The sequence below is a fragment of the Lutra lutra genome, chromosome 3, assembly GCF_902655055.1.
Source record: "Lutra lutra chromosome 3, mLutLut1.2, whole genome shotgun sequence".
Lineage (NCBI taxonomy): Eukaryota > Metazoa > Chordata > Mammalia > Carnivora > Mustelidae > Lutra > Lutra lutra.
In genome coordinates, this window is record NC_062280.1 from 190257886 (window position 1) to 190274027 (window position 16142).

The following is a 16142-nucleotide window of genomic DNA, read 5'->3' on the forward strand; positions in this document are numbered from 1 at the left end:
TTCTGGTGTCATAAGAATTAGGGTACAATATCAGTTATGTGATATTTAATTTTTTTTATTATTAATTTTATGTGATAACAAGGAAGCAATCAGTTAAATTCAAATTGTGGAATATTGCTTGCAAAGTCACCTAGGAATTTCCAAAAATATCACTTTCATGAAGGACACCCCTCCCACCTAACCCCTCCCCCCACACATACACACAAACTCCAAACTAGAATCGTAAGTGAACCCTTTACATTAAAGGAGAAAAAGGGAATCTAACAAATGCAATGCTTAATACTTGATTTCCCTGTAATTATAATGTACAACTTTATCTGGAGATTTCCTTCCTGGCTGTCTCAGGAACCGTCTCCCTCTTACCCCAGGTTCTTTTGTTCTCTCTTCTGAGGTTCTGTTATCAGATCCTGTTCTGTCCATCTGGAGGACTGTCCTACTCTAAAATAGCCTTTGTTTTCTTTTAACTTGTAACCTTTCTTTTGGGAAATAAAGGCCTTGCAGTTTTAAGTGTTTTCCAGCCGTTTTTATTTTATTTTATTTATTTATTTATTTATTTATTTATTTATTTTAAAGATATTATTTATTTGAGAGAGAGAGAGAGAGCCTGAGAGGGGAGAGGGTCAGAGGGAGAAGCAGACTCCCTGCTGAGCTGGGAGCCTGATGTGGGGCTCAATCCTGGGACTCCAGTATTATGACCTGAGCCGAAGCCAGTTGCTTGACCAACTGAGCCACCCAGGTGCTCTTCCAGCTGTTTTTAAAAGAAGGCAGGGGACACCTGGGTGGCTCAGTCAGCTGAGCATGTGACTTTTGATTTCTGCTTAGGTTATGATCTCAGGGTCCTGGGATCTAGCCATGTGTCAAACTCCTTGCTCAGTGGGGAGTCTGCTGGAGATTGTCTCTCTCCCTCTCGCTCGGCCTCTCCCCCTGCGCTTGCTTGTAAATCTTTAAAAAAAGACCAATAATTTTTATACTTTTGGAAAGATTTCTGATTTGCATCACCAAATTAGGAATAGGAAAGGTGAAATACTTCATTTTTTTTTTAACCATTTGTCTCTGTCAGTCATTAAGTTCTGAGAAATCTTAATTCAAGAAACCGTATGTGAAAAACTACATAAAATTCTTTATTTTATGACTGTTGCATCATTAAGGTGTCATTTCGTTTATCAGCTTTATGTTACCAGGTTATGCTGCCATGTATAGGGACAGGTTTTGCTTGAAGCGGGGAGGTCACGTATTGTGTCGCGTGGGGCAACATAGTGCTATTAGTTGGTCCAAAAAAATTGATCTTTTGGACCTGTATTCCATAACAAAATGAGAGAGTGCTGAAGCCTCTAGACTCTTCCTTCCTCTCCTTATCATCCATAGCCAAACATCCGAACTGTCAACAAGTCATGCTGACTCTACCTCTGAACCAGTCAGCCTTTGTCTGCGAGCAGGGTGGGGGTTGCAGCTGGCTTTCCCTTGGAACACTGCAGAAGCTTCCTACTCAGTCTCCCTGTGCCCACCCTTGCCCCCTACCCTTGCCCTTCCACAGTTCAGGCCTTGCAGAGTAGCCAGAGTGAGCTTCAGAAATCCAACATTAGGTTGCTACCCTCTCCTTAGTAATTTTCCAGCTCATTCCTTCCATCAGGAGTGTTCCTTCCTCACTGGTTGTCAGAGGGCTGGCTTCAGCTCTGTCAAGCCTCACTTTCAGCTTCCGTCTTACAGAGAAGCCTTCAAGGAGAAGTAACCCTGATCACCCCCAGTCACTTCCTTCTGTTGTTGTCACTGTCCCCGTCTTCCCTGAAGTATGTGTATTACTGCACACACGTGTACCGTATGTACGTTCAGGCACATGCGTACTCACGCATCTTTCTCCGCTAGATGGTAAAGGCCATGAGAGCACAGAACTTTCTGAATTGTTCATTTTGTATCCCCCAGAGCCACATCAGTGCTTGGCACATGAAGTATTTACTGAGTGTATATTTTTGAGTTGATGAATGAAAATGTGGTGGAAAGTTAGAGGATTGCTGCTTTACGGTGGAAAGTAAACCTGCTGATTGCTGCGGGGACGGGAGACCAGACCTGTCCTTGAGGTCTGAGGACAGAAACGTAGGAATAGTGCTTTGGTAACCCGAGTTTCTGTATTTTCTTAAGTACTTAATTTTTGTCTCATGTAGTATTTAGTCCATTTCTTTTGGTGGAAAGGAAATAAAGACTGGAGACTCCCTGCATGTCGGAGTTGGGTGAATCTCTGGGTGGTCCGGGCGGTGAGGTCCGGTAGAGGGAGTAGGCATCCGGGGAGAGGATGAGAAGCGTGAGGGAGAACGTGCCAACACCACTAGGACCTGAGATGTTTTTTTTTAAAGCGGTCTTTTCATACCAAGAGATTTTTCTCCTTTTAAAAAACTTGAGAATTCTGTTCTGTTTGTTGTAAGGAAGGTGGTTCTGTTTCAAACCTATGGCAACTGAAGAACATAAATTAAAGATCTGCATCGTAGACCAAAGCTGAACGCAGGAGTAAGTACTCCGGCAGATAATAAATTGGGACAGAACATTAGTGGAAATTTTGTGCCTAGACCAGGTAAAGTGAAGGAATGTGATCGACAACAAATTGATTATTTCAGATTTTTCCGGGAATGTCAACTTTTGGCTGAATCCTTTTTTACCTTTTTCTTCCATTTCGTGGCACCGCATAACTTATCCCAATTAGAGTTGCAGAGATGCAATAGGAAATAGGAAAGTAGGGATGAGAGACTGGGCTTTTTGATAGGATTTAACATCATCTGTGTGGAATGTTCTTTCCCCTCTCTCCAAATGGCGAGGTTTAGTTTCTCCATGGCAGGGTGGCAACATAAAAATATGTTCTATCTGAAATTTAATGACTGACTTGGCATAAGAAGTTGAGTAGAAAACCTTAGCTTTATATTAGTCCCAGTTATAGTTTAGAAATTACATTGAGTTGGTGACTATAATGTCACTAGCTTATGCCAGTTTCTTCTCGCTCCCGGCTGAGCTGCATTTGGCCTGTTCCGTCAGGGAGTCCTGCCTTTCCGGGTTGCACGTGTTGCCAGGTCTGATGCTGCATCGCCTCCTGATGGGGGCCATGTTGTGATTGCCGTATCACACACTGCCCTGGTGCCTAGCCACGTCTCTCTTCTTCTGAACGTATAGTAGTTTCCCAATGACAAATCACTTTTCGTGTTTTGTTTCTCCATCTAGTTTCTTGTGACCAAGGACCGTTTCCCAGTCTTATTTAAACCTCACAAATCACTGTATAGCCCAGGCCCATAGTAAATAACCAAGACGAGATTAATACTGGAATCAGAGTAATTGCAAATTTCCTAATTCTCAGAGGGAACTGAAAACAGAGATAAGGGATGTAGCTATCTTACCTCTTGTGGTTTCCTGTTTCCTGCTTATATGGATAAATAGTTTTGGAATGTGAATTGATACAACTTTTTCTTTTGGTGGGGGCATATGGATCCATTTGTTTAAATTTTTTGTGAAAACGTTTTCTCAGGCATGGCAGTTTCTCATTGTTAGATTTTATTTCTTCACTGCTCCAAAACAGGCTAATTCATCTTTAATGAGTTCAATTGGATTCCTTTATGTGACGTTCATGGTGAGGCTACAGCATGGAAGGACACACATTCCCTTCTTCTCACTCTCGTGCAGGATCTTGGATGTGTGAGAGGGACAAGCATATTTTCTCTCTAATTTATATTTTAATTCTTTTTCTTCTGCCATCCCATGGATGCTCTCCAGCTGGATTATTTTAGTCATTTTTTAAAACCAATTCCTGCTATTCCTGAGTAAAATGTTCAAATCCCACTCATCCTTCATAGCCTCATGTTAACGGCTCTTGCTGTCATATGTTTTCCTTAATCTCTCTTCTGTTCCCTTCCTATGATACCTTTCTCTTCTGAATTTCCAAGGATAGAATTATTGGGTACTTCCCCCTTTTTCCTCCTAGATTCTTAGACTACCAATGTGAAAAAAGTACGTTAGTCTTTCTTCTCACTGCACTTAGCATTGCTTTTAAAATGCTGTCCCATGTAAACATAAGCAATGTCAGAATTTTAAAAAGTGAATTAATTATGAAACAGAAAGCAACTGCCATCTTAACTCCGTTGAAGTTAAGAGTGATATTTGTGGGTTGGGGTTAAAGGTCTATGACATTTGGCCCTCTCTTCCTTTTCCTCTAGGATCCTGTAGTTATGTAGTGCTCTTTGAGCATCACAGGCTGGGAAGAGTCTTTTAAGCACTCACTGATCTTTTTCTTCAGAAAAGATCATCAACAAGTGTCTCGGACGTGAATGTATCCATCTTGTTTTTGGAAAACCTCTAAGCAAGGAGATTTTTTTATAGCCTTTCTTGATAAATTGATGCAGGTGACTCAAGCTGTCAAAATTTTTGCCTTATAATAATCTAAATAGTTATTAATAATTTTATGATTTAATTTTGTTGTATAAAACTTTAGCTGGAGATCATTTGTTCAGGCCTTACTGTGTGTTTTCATCTTACTTGCTAGCGTCCACACTCCCTGTCGGATGAGTATAAATGGTGCAGTAGCCTTTTCACCCGTAACAGCGAGTCCTGGAACTTCTGTTTCCACCCATAGTACAATAACTGTGTGACTTGATTTCCCCCCACATCATTGTGTCAGTTCTTGCTGATAAAAACTGTGGGGGTTTTCTGTGACTTTTCAGATAAAAATGCCTCAAATACTGTAAATCATTACTTTTGGAAAAGGGAATTTAATTTGTTATGCACGCAGACAGCACTTTTGGGGAATATTGTATGTGTATGTATATGTTTGATATTATTTAAAAGTTGCTTCTTATCTTTGTTTAACTAATACTATATCTACTTATGTTTTTGGAATCTATTGTCAAACAACTTATTTATGTTTCTTTAGCTTTTTATTTCATTACTGGGGAAAATGTTGTATTTATTTGATACAAACAGTCCTTTTCTTTTGAAATGATAACACTCTTTGTTTTTAAAATATATATGAGATCATTACACTGGTGCTATTTTCCTGACACTAAAAAGGAACTTTTAAATAAATTAGTTATTGTCTTCTGCGTTATTGAACATGTGGTCAGTTGTCATGTTCATGCATCCAGATGATCAAAGTCTGAACTTCTGTCTAATTCTTCCCTGCTGTTAGGCTACCCCGTCATGATCAAGGCCTCAGCAGGTGGTGGTGGGAAAGGCATGCGAATCGCCTGGGATGATGAAGAGACCAGGTGAGGTGCTGTCCAAAATATACTTTTGATGAAAATTGCAGTTACTAGAGTTTTATTAAACTGACAAGTAAACAGATACCAAAAATGTAATGGAATAATTATAGTAACCGTCTCATTTTTACTCTTTTAGGTGGGAAAAAATAGAAATTATGCTGAAAACTTCCTTGTTTATATTTTGTTGATGATTATTCTGTTATTGAAAGGCTTTTTTACTTTCTTAAGCATTAACAAAGGATTGTCTTTTTGTTTTTACAGCATATTTTTAAAAATTATGGTCATGATTCTGTTTTCTAGACAAAAGCTACTAACGTTTGATGCTGTATATTCTGAATGTGGGCAGAGATTTGAAGCAGTCACATTTAAAAGGCAGTCATAATTTCATTTGCTTATGTGTTATTCAGTACACACTTTCCATTGCTTGTCTATAAAAATAGCAAACTACTTTGATAATTTTTTACCATGGAGTATATTTCCTTTTGAATTTGAAACTACTAAATGTCCTTTATATACAGTGCACTCTGTTGTAAAGGTAGACCACTTTCTTTTAGCATACTAGTTTCAGAAACAAAAGTAACTTTTTAAAAACAGTTTAAAAAGCCCAATGCAATGTTTACATGATTAGAAAATCATTTTTTGAAAAACTGCCTAGTACAAACAGGTTTTAGGGGATTCTCTTTAGGTTTGTGTTTTTATTTCACATTTGGCAGAAGAGTTTTTTGTCTTTTTTTTTTTTTTTTGGGGCGGGGCTTGGGGAGGGTCGGAGGAGACAAAAAATGACTTAATTATCATGTTATGTTGCCTTTCAGTGCTCTTACTCTACCCAGAAGTATTGTGGTCTTCCAGATGGTTCTCCTTTCTCCCTTTCCCTTGCTTTTCCTTTCCTCCCCACTCCCCCAGTCTCTCAAAGACAGAGGTCCAGAGCGGTTGGTGCAAAAGCTGTCTGGTACAAACCTAGTTCAGAAATTAGGTTCTCAAGTGAAGAAGGTAAAAATGTCCTTGAGGCAATACATTACCTTTTAAAATCTCTTGGGAGGACACCAGGTTGCAGACTTGCACAGATGGTTTTATCTCTGCTAGAAAATTGTCTCAGAACACCATTGTTTCTTTGGTTGAGCACCAGAGAAAGTAATCGGTTGTGTTGTGGGGTGGCGAGAGATGATGTACTACTCTTTAAACCCCAGCTTTACTCTTAGTGACAGTGGTAGCAGAGACGGACGGCACGAGCACGAGTTCACTCATTGCATGGACTGACGATACTTGAGAACCTGTGTGGCAGTCACTGTTTTAGTAGTGCTCCTGAATACAGCAATGAACAAAAAACAGAGTCAGTCTTTGCTCTGTGAAGTTTATACACTAGATCATGAGTTCTTAACCTTTGAGTTCCTAGTCCCATAAAATTCAGAGGAGTTTTATGCATCTGGAAGAGAGAAAAAAGAACCTCTTTCACTTGCCTCTAACTGGGATTTAGTGTTTCCTCCAACGTAGGCAATGAACTTCAAGAGTAGTAGTATCTTTGGAACTTTCTACCGCTTTGGAAATCACATATCTTCAGCAACTGTAATGTGCTAATATATCTCTAAGTAACCGTGATTATTAGATTTGTTCTTGGAGCTTATTATGAGTAAAGAACCCCATCCATATATTATATACCAAATTTGCTTTTAGAAAATAATTTCAATCCTGTATTTCAATATAATTTGTTTTCTGTGCAGTCCTATGCATTTTCTTTTCTTGCACTGTAAACCTTACTTTGAGAAGTTCTGTGCTGCATGATTAGGCAAAAGTGTTCTCTAGAGTAAACACACGGAATGGGAGATAATGCTGTGGCCATCTTTGGAAAAAACGATCTGTTTACTCTAACTTCTGGGTAGGGAAGAATGACGTAGTAAGGATATTAAACACAACTTAATGGTTTTTTAGGAGATATGTATTTTGCAAACTGTAACTTTTTCCTTCTTGTGTGGCCTTTTTTGTATGGCACTTACGTAGCAATTAAGCTTAGCATTTATTTTTCATTATTCTTCTTGGGATCTTGGGTTTCTTCTCCCTCATTTCTCTACGGCTTACTGTTCGCAACATGTTTTATGGTGAAGATAACTCTTCAGTTTCTTGGCATTGAGATTTGCTGTGCTGGTGTTAACCAATGAATTTTAATGTAGCATTTGGTATTTTCAGAAATCACTGTGTTCACTCATACAGTGGGCATCTTTTAGGGAGTAAATTTTCTGTCTAAAATATTGTTCTCAGTTTGATAAACGTCGCTCTATAGCCCCTGTTACTTTGGAAGAATCTAAACTATAGAAAAGTTGAGAGACTATAGAGTCACCAGTTGCTAAAGTGCCACGTTGTATGTACTCCTTCCTTTCTCATTTCTTGGCGGGGGGGGATTTTTTTTGCATGATCCACAAAAATTTTAGCCTTCTTTGGAAGGAAAGCCTTGTAGCCAGTAACTGCTTTATTATTTTATTCGGAGGAGTGTGTCCCTCTTGGAACATCTCTTTTAAGTGTTTTCAGGAAAGTAGCATCTATGGCTTTATCTTGGAATCTAGAACATCTCAAAGACTTATTATTATTATTTTTTAACGGTGTTTGTTATTGTATATTAAATTATGGTGAGAATCAGGAAGGTTGTTGGTAGACTCATGTTTTCATATTAACTTCTGGCTTGCTTTTCCCTGTCTGCATTTCAATGAAATAAGGCGCAATGGAAAATTGACCACGTTTACATTTTGGAATACCCCTGCTAGCCTTTGCGTGCTTTGAGAGCAGTTTCTGCTTTATTTTTGTATTCCCACCACCTCAATATGCCGCGGGCTCATGGTTTCATGATGAGTAAAAAACTTGTTGAATCAGTGTGTAACTGAGCATAACAAATGTTTTTTAAAAAGTAGTTTTCCGTGAGCTCCAAAATATCCTGGTGATGCTTTTGAATGTGATCATTTATTTGGGTGATTTTGATTTTTTTCTCTAGCATTCTTGGTTTAAATGCAACATGAAAGCCCTTAGTCATTACAGCAGAGACAAACTGTAATGAGCTTTGTTTTTTCTTTGTGAATCATCATACCCCATCTAATAAAAAGTTGATCATATGTTACTGGAAACAATAATTCATTGTGCGTTAGTTTCTTTGAGGTTTGCAGTCTCCAGAGGTCTAAAAACTCCATTCCCCTAAATCAAAGAAGTAATAGAGGACTAAGAAAACTTGATACCTTTTCCCTGAGAATTCTGAGAAACGGGAATTGTTGCAATATGTTTCGAATTTATCTTCTGGTCATTGTTTACTTGCTGTGTTGTATTTTTTAAGCACAAAAACAAATGTGGCGTTTATTTCTAATAATGCCAGTGCTCGCTTTGGCAGCACATATATTTCTAATAATGCCAGATGGAATATTTGCAAATTAAAAGGTTGGACGAATTTTAATGTTGTATTTAAGTATAGATATTTAATCTGAAGATTAAGAAACTATTAGTGATATGTAAAAAGAATTAAACTACATTCTGAATATATCAGTGAATGGACAATAATATACTAAGTTTTAGTTAAGCAAGTGTGCAATTTTTTTTGCAAGTGTGCATTTTTAATAGTGAGTGAGCCCATTTCATAGTATATGAATTTGGTGAGTGTATTTTAATTATAACAATTTAATTTATTGTAGTTTGGGAAGAAAATGGATAAACCTATAATTATGTCCATATTTTTATTTTCAAAAATTGTACTTTTATCTTTTAATGATTAATTTTGAACAATTTCAAAAGACAAAGTTGTAATGATGTGTATGGGTATGTGAGGGCTGTTACATTTATGTGTGTATATTTAAAATATCATGAAAAATATCATAAAATGTTCTTGAGGATCCTCCTCTTGTTTGTATGTTCATTCTCACTGAGTATTTCGTTATAGTTTTGCCCCAGTCAAGCCATTGGCCAAGTTGGCCCTTTGCATTTTTGTGTACGTATTCTGACTCTTGAGTCAAATGAATATGCATTGAAAAAATTTTTTATTAGTGGAATTTAAATATGTTAGGGGTGAGGAAATGGAATTTTTTGTGGTTTATTAAAAACATCTAATTTTTAACAGTTGGTGAACTAAGTATTGGTATTCCTATTTCATTATATAATCTAGGGTCTGGGAAGTTAAATCATTAACCCCAGGTCACGAAGCTGGTGAGTGTAGGAGTTGTTGGTCAATGAAAGTCAATTTAGTTATTTGTGCATTAAGTGAATTTTTCTTTGCTTTGTTCATAAACCAAAATAAATATTTAAGTGCTTTGTTTTCTTTTATATTGAGGGCTGTATTTGCTTTGTTAGTTTGATTGTCTCCCCCCCCCCCTTTTTTTTTTTTAAATTAGGGATGGCTTTAGATTTTCATCTCAAGAAGCTGCTTCTAGTTTTGGTGATGATAGACTACTAATAGAAAAATTTATCGATAACCCTCGTCATATAGAAATCCAGGTTGGTACATCTTAAGATGCTTTCTTATTATGACTTAAAAAAAAATCATTTCTTTCTTCCATTTAGAATGATTGTGAATTGTTCTGATATGCTTTAATAACTTCAGAATAGAAAATTTACATGAATTGATCACTTCCCTTGGGAATCTGGTATACTTCTCATCAAAGTGCCAGAATGTTGGTTAGCTAGGGAGGGATACAAAAATCCTGCAAAGAAACAGTTCCAAGCTGTCCGACCAAGCTATAAACATAGCATCTAGAGAGATTCATTCAGTCCCATTCTGAGACTGGGCCATGACAGGGCTTGCTTGCTTTCTTTCTTTCTTTTTTTTTTTTTTTTTGAAGTGCTTGATCTGGACTCCTACCATTTCGATTCACCAAATGTCTGCATGGCTCACTGAGACAGGCATTCTTCTAGGAGCTGCTAGTATAGAGATGAGTAAATAATTTTTTCTATTCAGATTAAGGTTTTAATCTAACTGCTAAAGCAGTTGTGGGGTGTGGATTTTAGCAAGACAAAAAAATTGGTTTTCTGAAATAACACGTGGAAGAAGACAGGGTCTCCTGAAGTTTTCATTTCTGTTAAGAATGTCTTCTGTTAAGAACCTTATGGCTGTGAATTGAATTAAAATTGATAAAATGTAAACACCAAATTTGAAATCCTCCTGAAGTTTAAGTATTGTTTTACTTATATTGAGAATTTATAGATATACTTATAGAATATATGTATATTCTATGTATATATAGAATATATAGAGAACAGAGAGCCACAAAATTAAAATAATAGGTTATTTGCTGCCCTTGCCCTTTCCGATGAGGCATAATAGAAGTCTTCAATTTTGTCATTGTGGTTTTTTAAATTAATTATAATTTTACATAGCCTTTTTAAAGATTTTATTTATTTATTTGAGAGAGAGAGTGAGGGAGAGAGTGCACAAGCTGGCAGGGGGCAAAGGGGAGGGAGGCACCGACCTCTCTCACCCCCCTCCCCCGGAGCCCAATGTGGGGCTTGATCCTAGTACCCTGAGATCATGACCTGAGCTGACAGCAGATGCTTAACTGACTGAGCCACCCCAGTGCCCTAGATATTTTTTTATGGGTAGAAGATCTTCATCTAGATCCTCCAGTTTTCCAGAGTGGGAAAAAATGTGCAAATATATCTAATCAGCACGTAGTCTTAAAACATTGAATGTAGTGTATTTCTGAAGTTAGTGGGGTTTTTTGTTGTTGGTGGTGGTTTTTTGTTTTAGATATTCTGAAGTGAGATATCACATCTCTTCAGTAAAGTCCACAAATCTTAAGGGTACAACTCAATAAATTCTCATGCACGCATGTATAGCTAGCTGTACAGCAGCCATCCAGATCTGCATATAGCACATTTCTGTGACATCAGAAGATTTCTTCATAACAATTTCCCATTTGGTCCCTCTACTTGGCCGCCAAAGTACCTCCTATTCTAACACTTCAGAGTATTTCTGCCTGTATTTAAACTTACATAGATGAAGTCATACAACATATTTTGGTTATGTCTGACTTCTTTTATACAACATATCTTTGAGATGTTTCCATGAGGCTGTTACTGTTAACTCTAAAAAAAATTGCTCAGTGATATTTCATTGTTTGAATACCCTGCAATTTACCCATTTTTCTGTTGGTGGATCATCAGGGTGTTTCCAGCTTTTTGATATTATGAATACATTGTTACGTCTTTTTATGGACATACACATATTTTTTTTTTTAGATACACTGAGGAGAAGTGTTATTGGATTATATGATAATGTTATGTTTAGGTCTGGTAAATACTGTATTGCTGTGTGTGTGTGTGTGCGCGCGCGCACACAAAGTATGCTTCCCACCCAGCATGGGGCTGGAACTCACGACCTTGAGATCAGGAAACATGCTTCACTGACTGAGCCAGCCAGGTGCCCCTCTCCTTTATGTTTTGGATATTAACCCTTATTATTAAACAGATAATTTGCAACATCTCCTCCCATTTAGTAGGTTACCTTTTTTCTTGTTGGTGGTTTCCTTTGCTGTGCAAAAGGTTTTTATTTTGGAGTAGTCCCAGTAGTTTATTTTTGCTTTTGTTTCCCTTGCTTTAGGGGACATATCTAGAAAACTGTTGTTGTGGTTGATGTCAGGGAAATTACTGCCTGTGTGTTCTCTTCTAGGATTTGTATGGTTTCAAGCCTCACATTTAAATCTTTAATTCATTTGGAGTTTATTTGTGTATGGCGTTAGAAAGTGGTCCAGTTCTATTCTTTTAATAGAACTGTCCAGTTTTTCCAACACCATTAACTGAAGAGACTATCTTTTCCCCATTGTATAATCTTGTCTCCTTTGTCATATTTCTTGGTACTCTGTTCTGTTGATGTATATGTCTGTTCTTGTGACGGTACCATACTGTTTTGATTACTGTAGCTTTGTAGTATATCTTGAAATCTGGGATTGTGATATTTTCAGCTTTGTTGTTCTTAAAATTGCCTTGGCTATTTGCGGTCGTTTGTGATTCATACAGATTTTAAGATTATTAGTTTTAGGTCTGTGGAGAATGCTGTTGGTATTTTGGTAGAGATTGCATGAAATCTGTAGATGACTTAGAGTACTATGGATATTTAACAATATTCTTTCAGTCCACGAGCATGGAATAGCTGTATATTTGTTTGAGTCATCTTCAGTCTCTTTTAACAGTGTTTTATAGTTTCCTGAGTGCGGGTCTTTCACCTCCTCGTTTAATTTTGTTCCTTGGTATTTTGTTCTTAGTGTAATTGTAAATAGAATTGTCTTCTTAATTTCTCTTTCTGCTACTTCATTATTGTATGGAAATGCAGCTGATTTCTGTATATTAATTTTGTATCCTGCAACTTTACTGAATAAATAGAGATACAAAAGTGTAGGTGTTGATTAGACTCTTGGATATTTATTTAAGTCTGTAACTTAGGGGAGATATTTGGGCTGCCCTTTCTGTATGATTGTACAAGCAAAATTAATTTACCCCTTCTCTGTATTCCCCACCTGTCCCATATTTGTTTAATGACCATTGATTTTTTATCTTGAATTGTCTGACTTTTCGAATAGACCAAGAAGGCAGTTGAAGGCAGTCAGTAGGTCTTATTCATTTGCTGGTCCCAGCAACCAGGCCATTGTCTTTGACATTACTAATACTCGATAAGTGTTTGTCAGATTGTGTTAAGTAATTATAGATCTACATCAGCTTTTAGTTTATTTTCATTAGCTATCCCATATAATCTAGGTGATAATTTTAAACATATGTGAAAGTGTCTCCTAGTAACTTAAATCAGTAACATAGGTGTTTACATATCTGGTCTATGCTTGGAAGTTTTTGTTAAATTATTTTCCTCAATTTGCATGTATTTAATTATATAGGAGGGAATTTGTGCTCATAATAAAGGATATACAATGAAAAGTGAGCATTCCTTTCACCTGTGTTCCAAGTCCCCTGGTCTCTGTCCCTAGAAGCAGGCACTGTTATATCCTGCTATTTTTTAACCTATTTTTCACATGCTGTGTCCTTTCTTATGCTAAGACTGCACTGGTGGTGGCAATGGCACCACTCTGTGTGGTTTAACCTGTGTTTCTGCACCTGGGCACTCCTGGCATTTTGTGGATTAGATCCAGGGTTACTAAATGGCTTGCATTTTGTGGACACCCTGTTATCTGTTATCATGAAGCTTTTTCCAGTAAGCAGTGTATTTGGGAGATTTTTCCACATTGAGGACCTGCACATTGTAAAAAGCTATATTAAAAGTAAAAGAAAACAGAACAAAACTCACGATGGGGTACTGTCTTACTGGCTCAGTCAGTGGAGCGTGACTCTTGGTCTCCAGGTTGTGAGTTCACACCCCACCCTGGGTATAGAGATTACTTAAAAAATAAAATCTTAAAAACAAAACAAAACTCATGAGGGATTTAAGTATTAACTTCCCTTAAAGGCACTCTTTATATCGTCTAGTCACTCAGTCTGTTTATTTAGTGGAATAAATCACTGTCACATTATTTTTGTTGAGGGATGCTTAGGTGGCTCAGTTGGTTAAGTAGCCAATTATTTATTTACTATGATTTTTAAAAATTTATGAGAGAGGATGAGCAGGGGGAGGGGCAGAGGGAGAGTGACAAGCAGACTCTCCACTGGGCAGGGAACCTGTTTTGGGGGGTGGGGGGAGGACTCAGTCCCAGTACTCTAAGATCATGACCTGAGCCAAAGTCAGATGTTTAACTGACTGAGCTCCCAGGGGCCCCATGCAGCTGACTCTTGATTTCTGCTCATGATCTCAGGGTCCTGGGCTCAACTTCTGGGTCAGGCTCCATGCTCAGTGGGGAGTCGCCTTGAGGATTCTGTTTCTTCCTCACTCTGCCTCTCCACCTCCTTTAAAAATCTTTTTAAAGATTCATAAGTGAATCTTTAAAAATACTATTTTTGTTGAATGCTTAGGAAATAAAATTTTTTTTTTTCTTTTCGTAAGAGAGAGATTGCTCAAGGAATGGGGCAGTGGGAGAGAGAGAATCTTACGCAGGCTCCATAGCCACTGGGGACAGTCTCATAACTCTGGGATCTTGACCCAAGCCAAAATCAAGTTGGTTGCTTAACCAGCTGAGCCACCCAGATGACCCCATGACAAGATTTTTTAAAAAAGAATTAGGAAACTAAGTGGACTTTAGGAGAAAACAAATATAATTCTATATATGAATCTAATATTTTATAGTTAGAAATATTTCTGAGAATTCTTGGTCATCATGGCTTTATTTCTTGGACACACAGTCTGCTTTCGGTCCTTGTCAACTAGGATGAAAAGAAGTAGAATAAATTTAGTGTTAAAGTATTTTTTAGTGTTAAAGTGTTTTTTAGGCAGTACTTCATGCAGCTACCTTTGAGACTTAAAAATGAAATTGCAGCTTTTTGGCATTTCATTACTGCAGTATTTCCCTTTGCTTGGTTGGAATCATTCTTGAGGTTTAGATAGGTTTTATTACTAAAAATTAAGTTTACATTCATATGTTAACTACTCATTTTATTGTTCACTATTGTTTACATGCTCTTTTTTTGGTTTTATATATTTGGCACCATATATAATACTAAGATGATATATTGCTATTTATAATCCATAAGGAAAAAAAGTGACTTGCACAGAGAAGTTGCATAGCAATTCTCAGTTAAAATTATTGCCTAGGGGCGCCTGGGTGGCTCAGTGGGTTAAAGCCTCTACCTTCAACTCAGGTCATGATCCCGGAGTCCTGGGATCGAGAGCCCCCGCAATTGGGCTCTCTGCTCAGCAGGGAGCCTGCTCCCCCTTCCTTCTCTCTCTGCCTGCCTCTCTGCCTACTTGTAATCTCTTGTCTGTCAAATAAATAAATAAATAAAATCTTCAAAAAAAATTGTTGCCTAGCCTTTTGGCTTCTAGAATAGCCTTTACTTCTGTGAACTTAATATATGCATTCAGTAATATGTAACTACTCCTTAATCATGAAGATAGAGTAATCTATTCCTAGAAGCAAACATTCTGTGCAAAAATACTAACCAAGAGCATGCTTCAGGGTTACCAGATTTAGCTGATAAGATACATGTTAAATTTGAATTTCAGATAAACAGTATTTTTTTTTAAGTGGAAATATGTCCCAATAAGTATTTGGGACCTATTTTTATTAAGATTTTTTGTTGTTTATTTGAAATTCAAATTCACCGGTGCTAGGGTGGCTCAGTTGGTTAAGCCTCCAACTTTTGATTTCAGCTCAGGTCAGGATCTCAGGGCCGTGAGATTGAGCCCTGTGTCTGGCCCCGTGCTCAGTGGGGAGTGTGCTGGAGATTCTCTCTCTCTCTCCCTATGCCCTGCCCCCTACTCATGTGTGCACTCTTTCAAGAAATAAATAAACAACTCTTTGAAATTCACATTCAGGGGCTCCTGGGTGGCTCAGTGGGTTAAGCTGCTGCCTTCAGCTCAGGTCATGATCTCAGGGTCCTGGGATTGAGTCCCGCATCGGGCTCTCTGCTCAGCAGGGAGCCTGCCTCCTCCTCCCCTCTCTCTCTGCCTGCCTCTCTGCCTACTTGTGATCTGTCTGTCAAATAAATTAAAAAAAAAAAAAAAAAAAAAAAGAGGGGCACCTGGGTGGCTCAGTGGGTTAAAGCCTCTGCCTTCAGCTCAGGTCATGATCTCAGGGTCCTGGGATCGAGCCCCGCATCGGGCTCTCTGCTCAGCAGGGAGCCTGCTCCCTCCCCCCACGTCTCTCTCTCTTTCTCTGCCTGCCTCTCTGTCTCCTTGTGATCTCTGTCAAATAAACAAATAAAATCTTTAAAAAAAAAAAAAAGAAATTCACATTCATCTGTGGATGTCCTGTTACTTTATCTGGCAACTCCAGCTTATTTCTCAGTATTACAACCGGGAAAAATCATGATGTGCTACATATTAACACCAGACCTTTTGTCAGTTTCTATAACAAAAAT

The 16142-nt window shown here is 37.9% G+C and overlaps 1 protein-coding gene across 1 annotated transcript in view; it reads left to right on the top strand.

The window, feature by feature from the left end:
* The window catches only part of PCCA (propionyl-CoA carboxylase subunit alpha), a 405781-nt gene that overhangs the window by 146701 nt on the left and 242938 nt on the right, over positions 1-16142 (top strand). Inside the window, exons 9-10 of the mRNA XM_047720325.1 lie at positions 5156-5234; positions 9584-9686. Of these exons, the coding sequence (XP_047576281.1) occupies positions 5156-5234; positions 9584-9686 (182 nt within the window). The remainder of the gene's footprint in view (positions 1-5155; positions 5235-9583; positions 9687-16142) is intronic.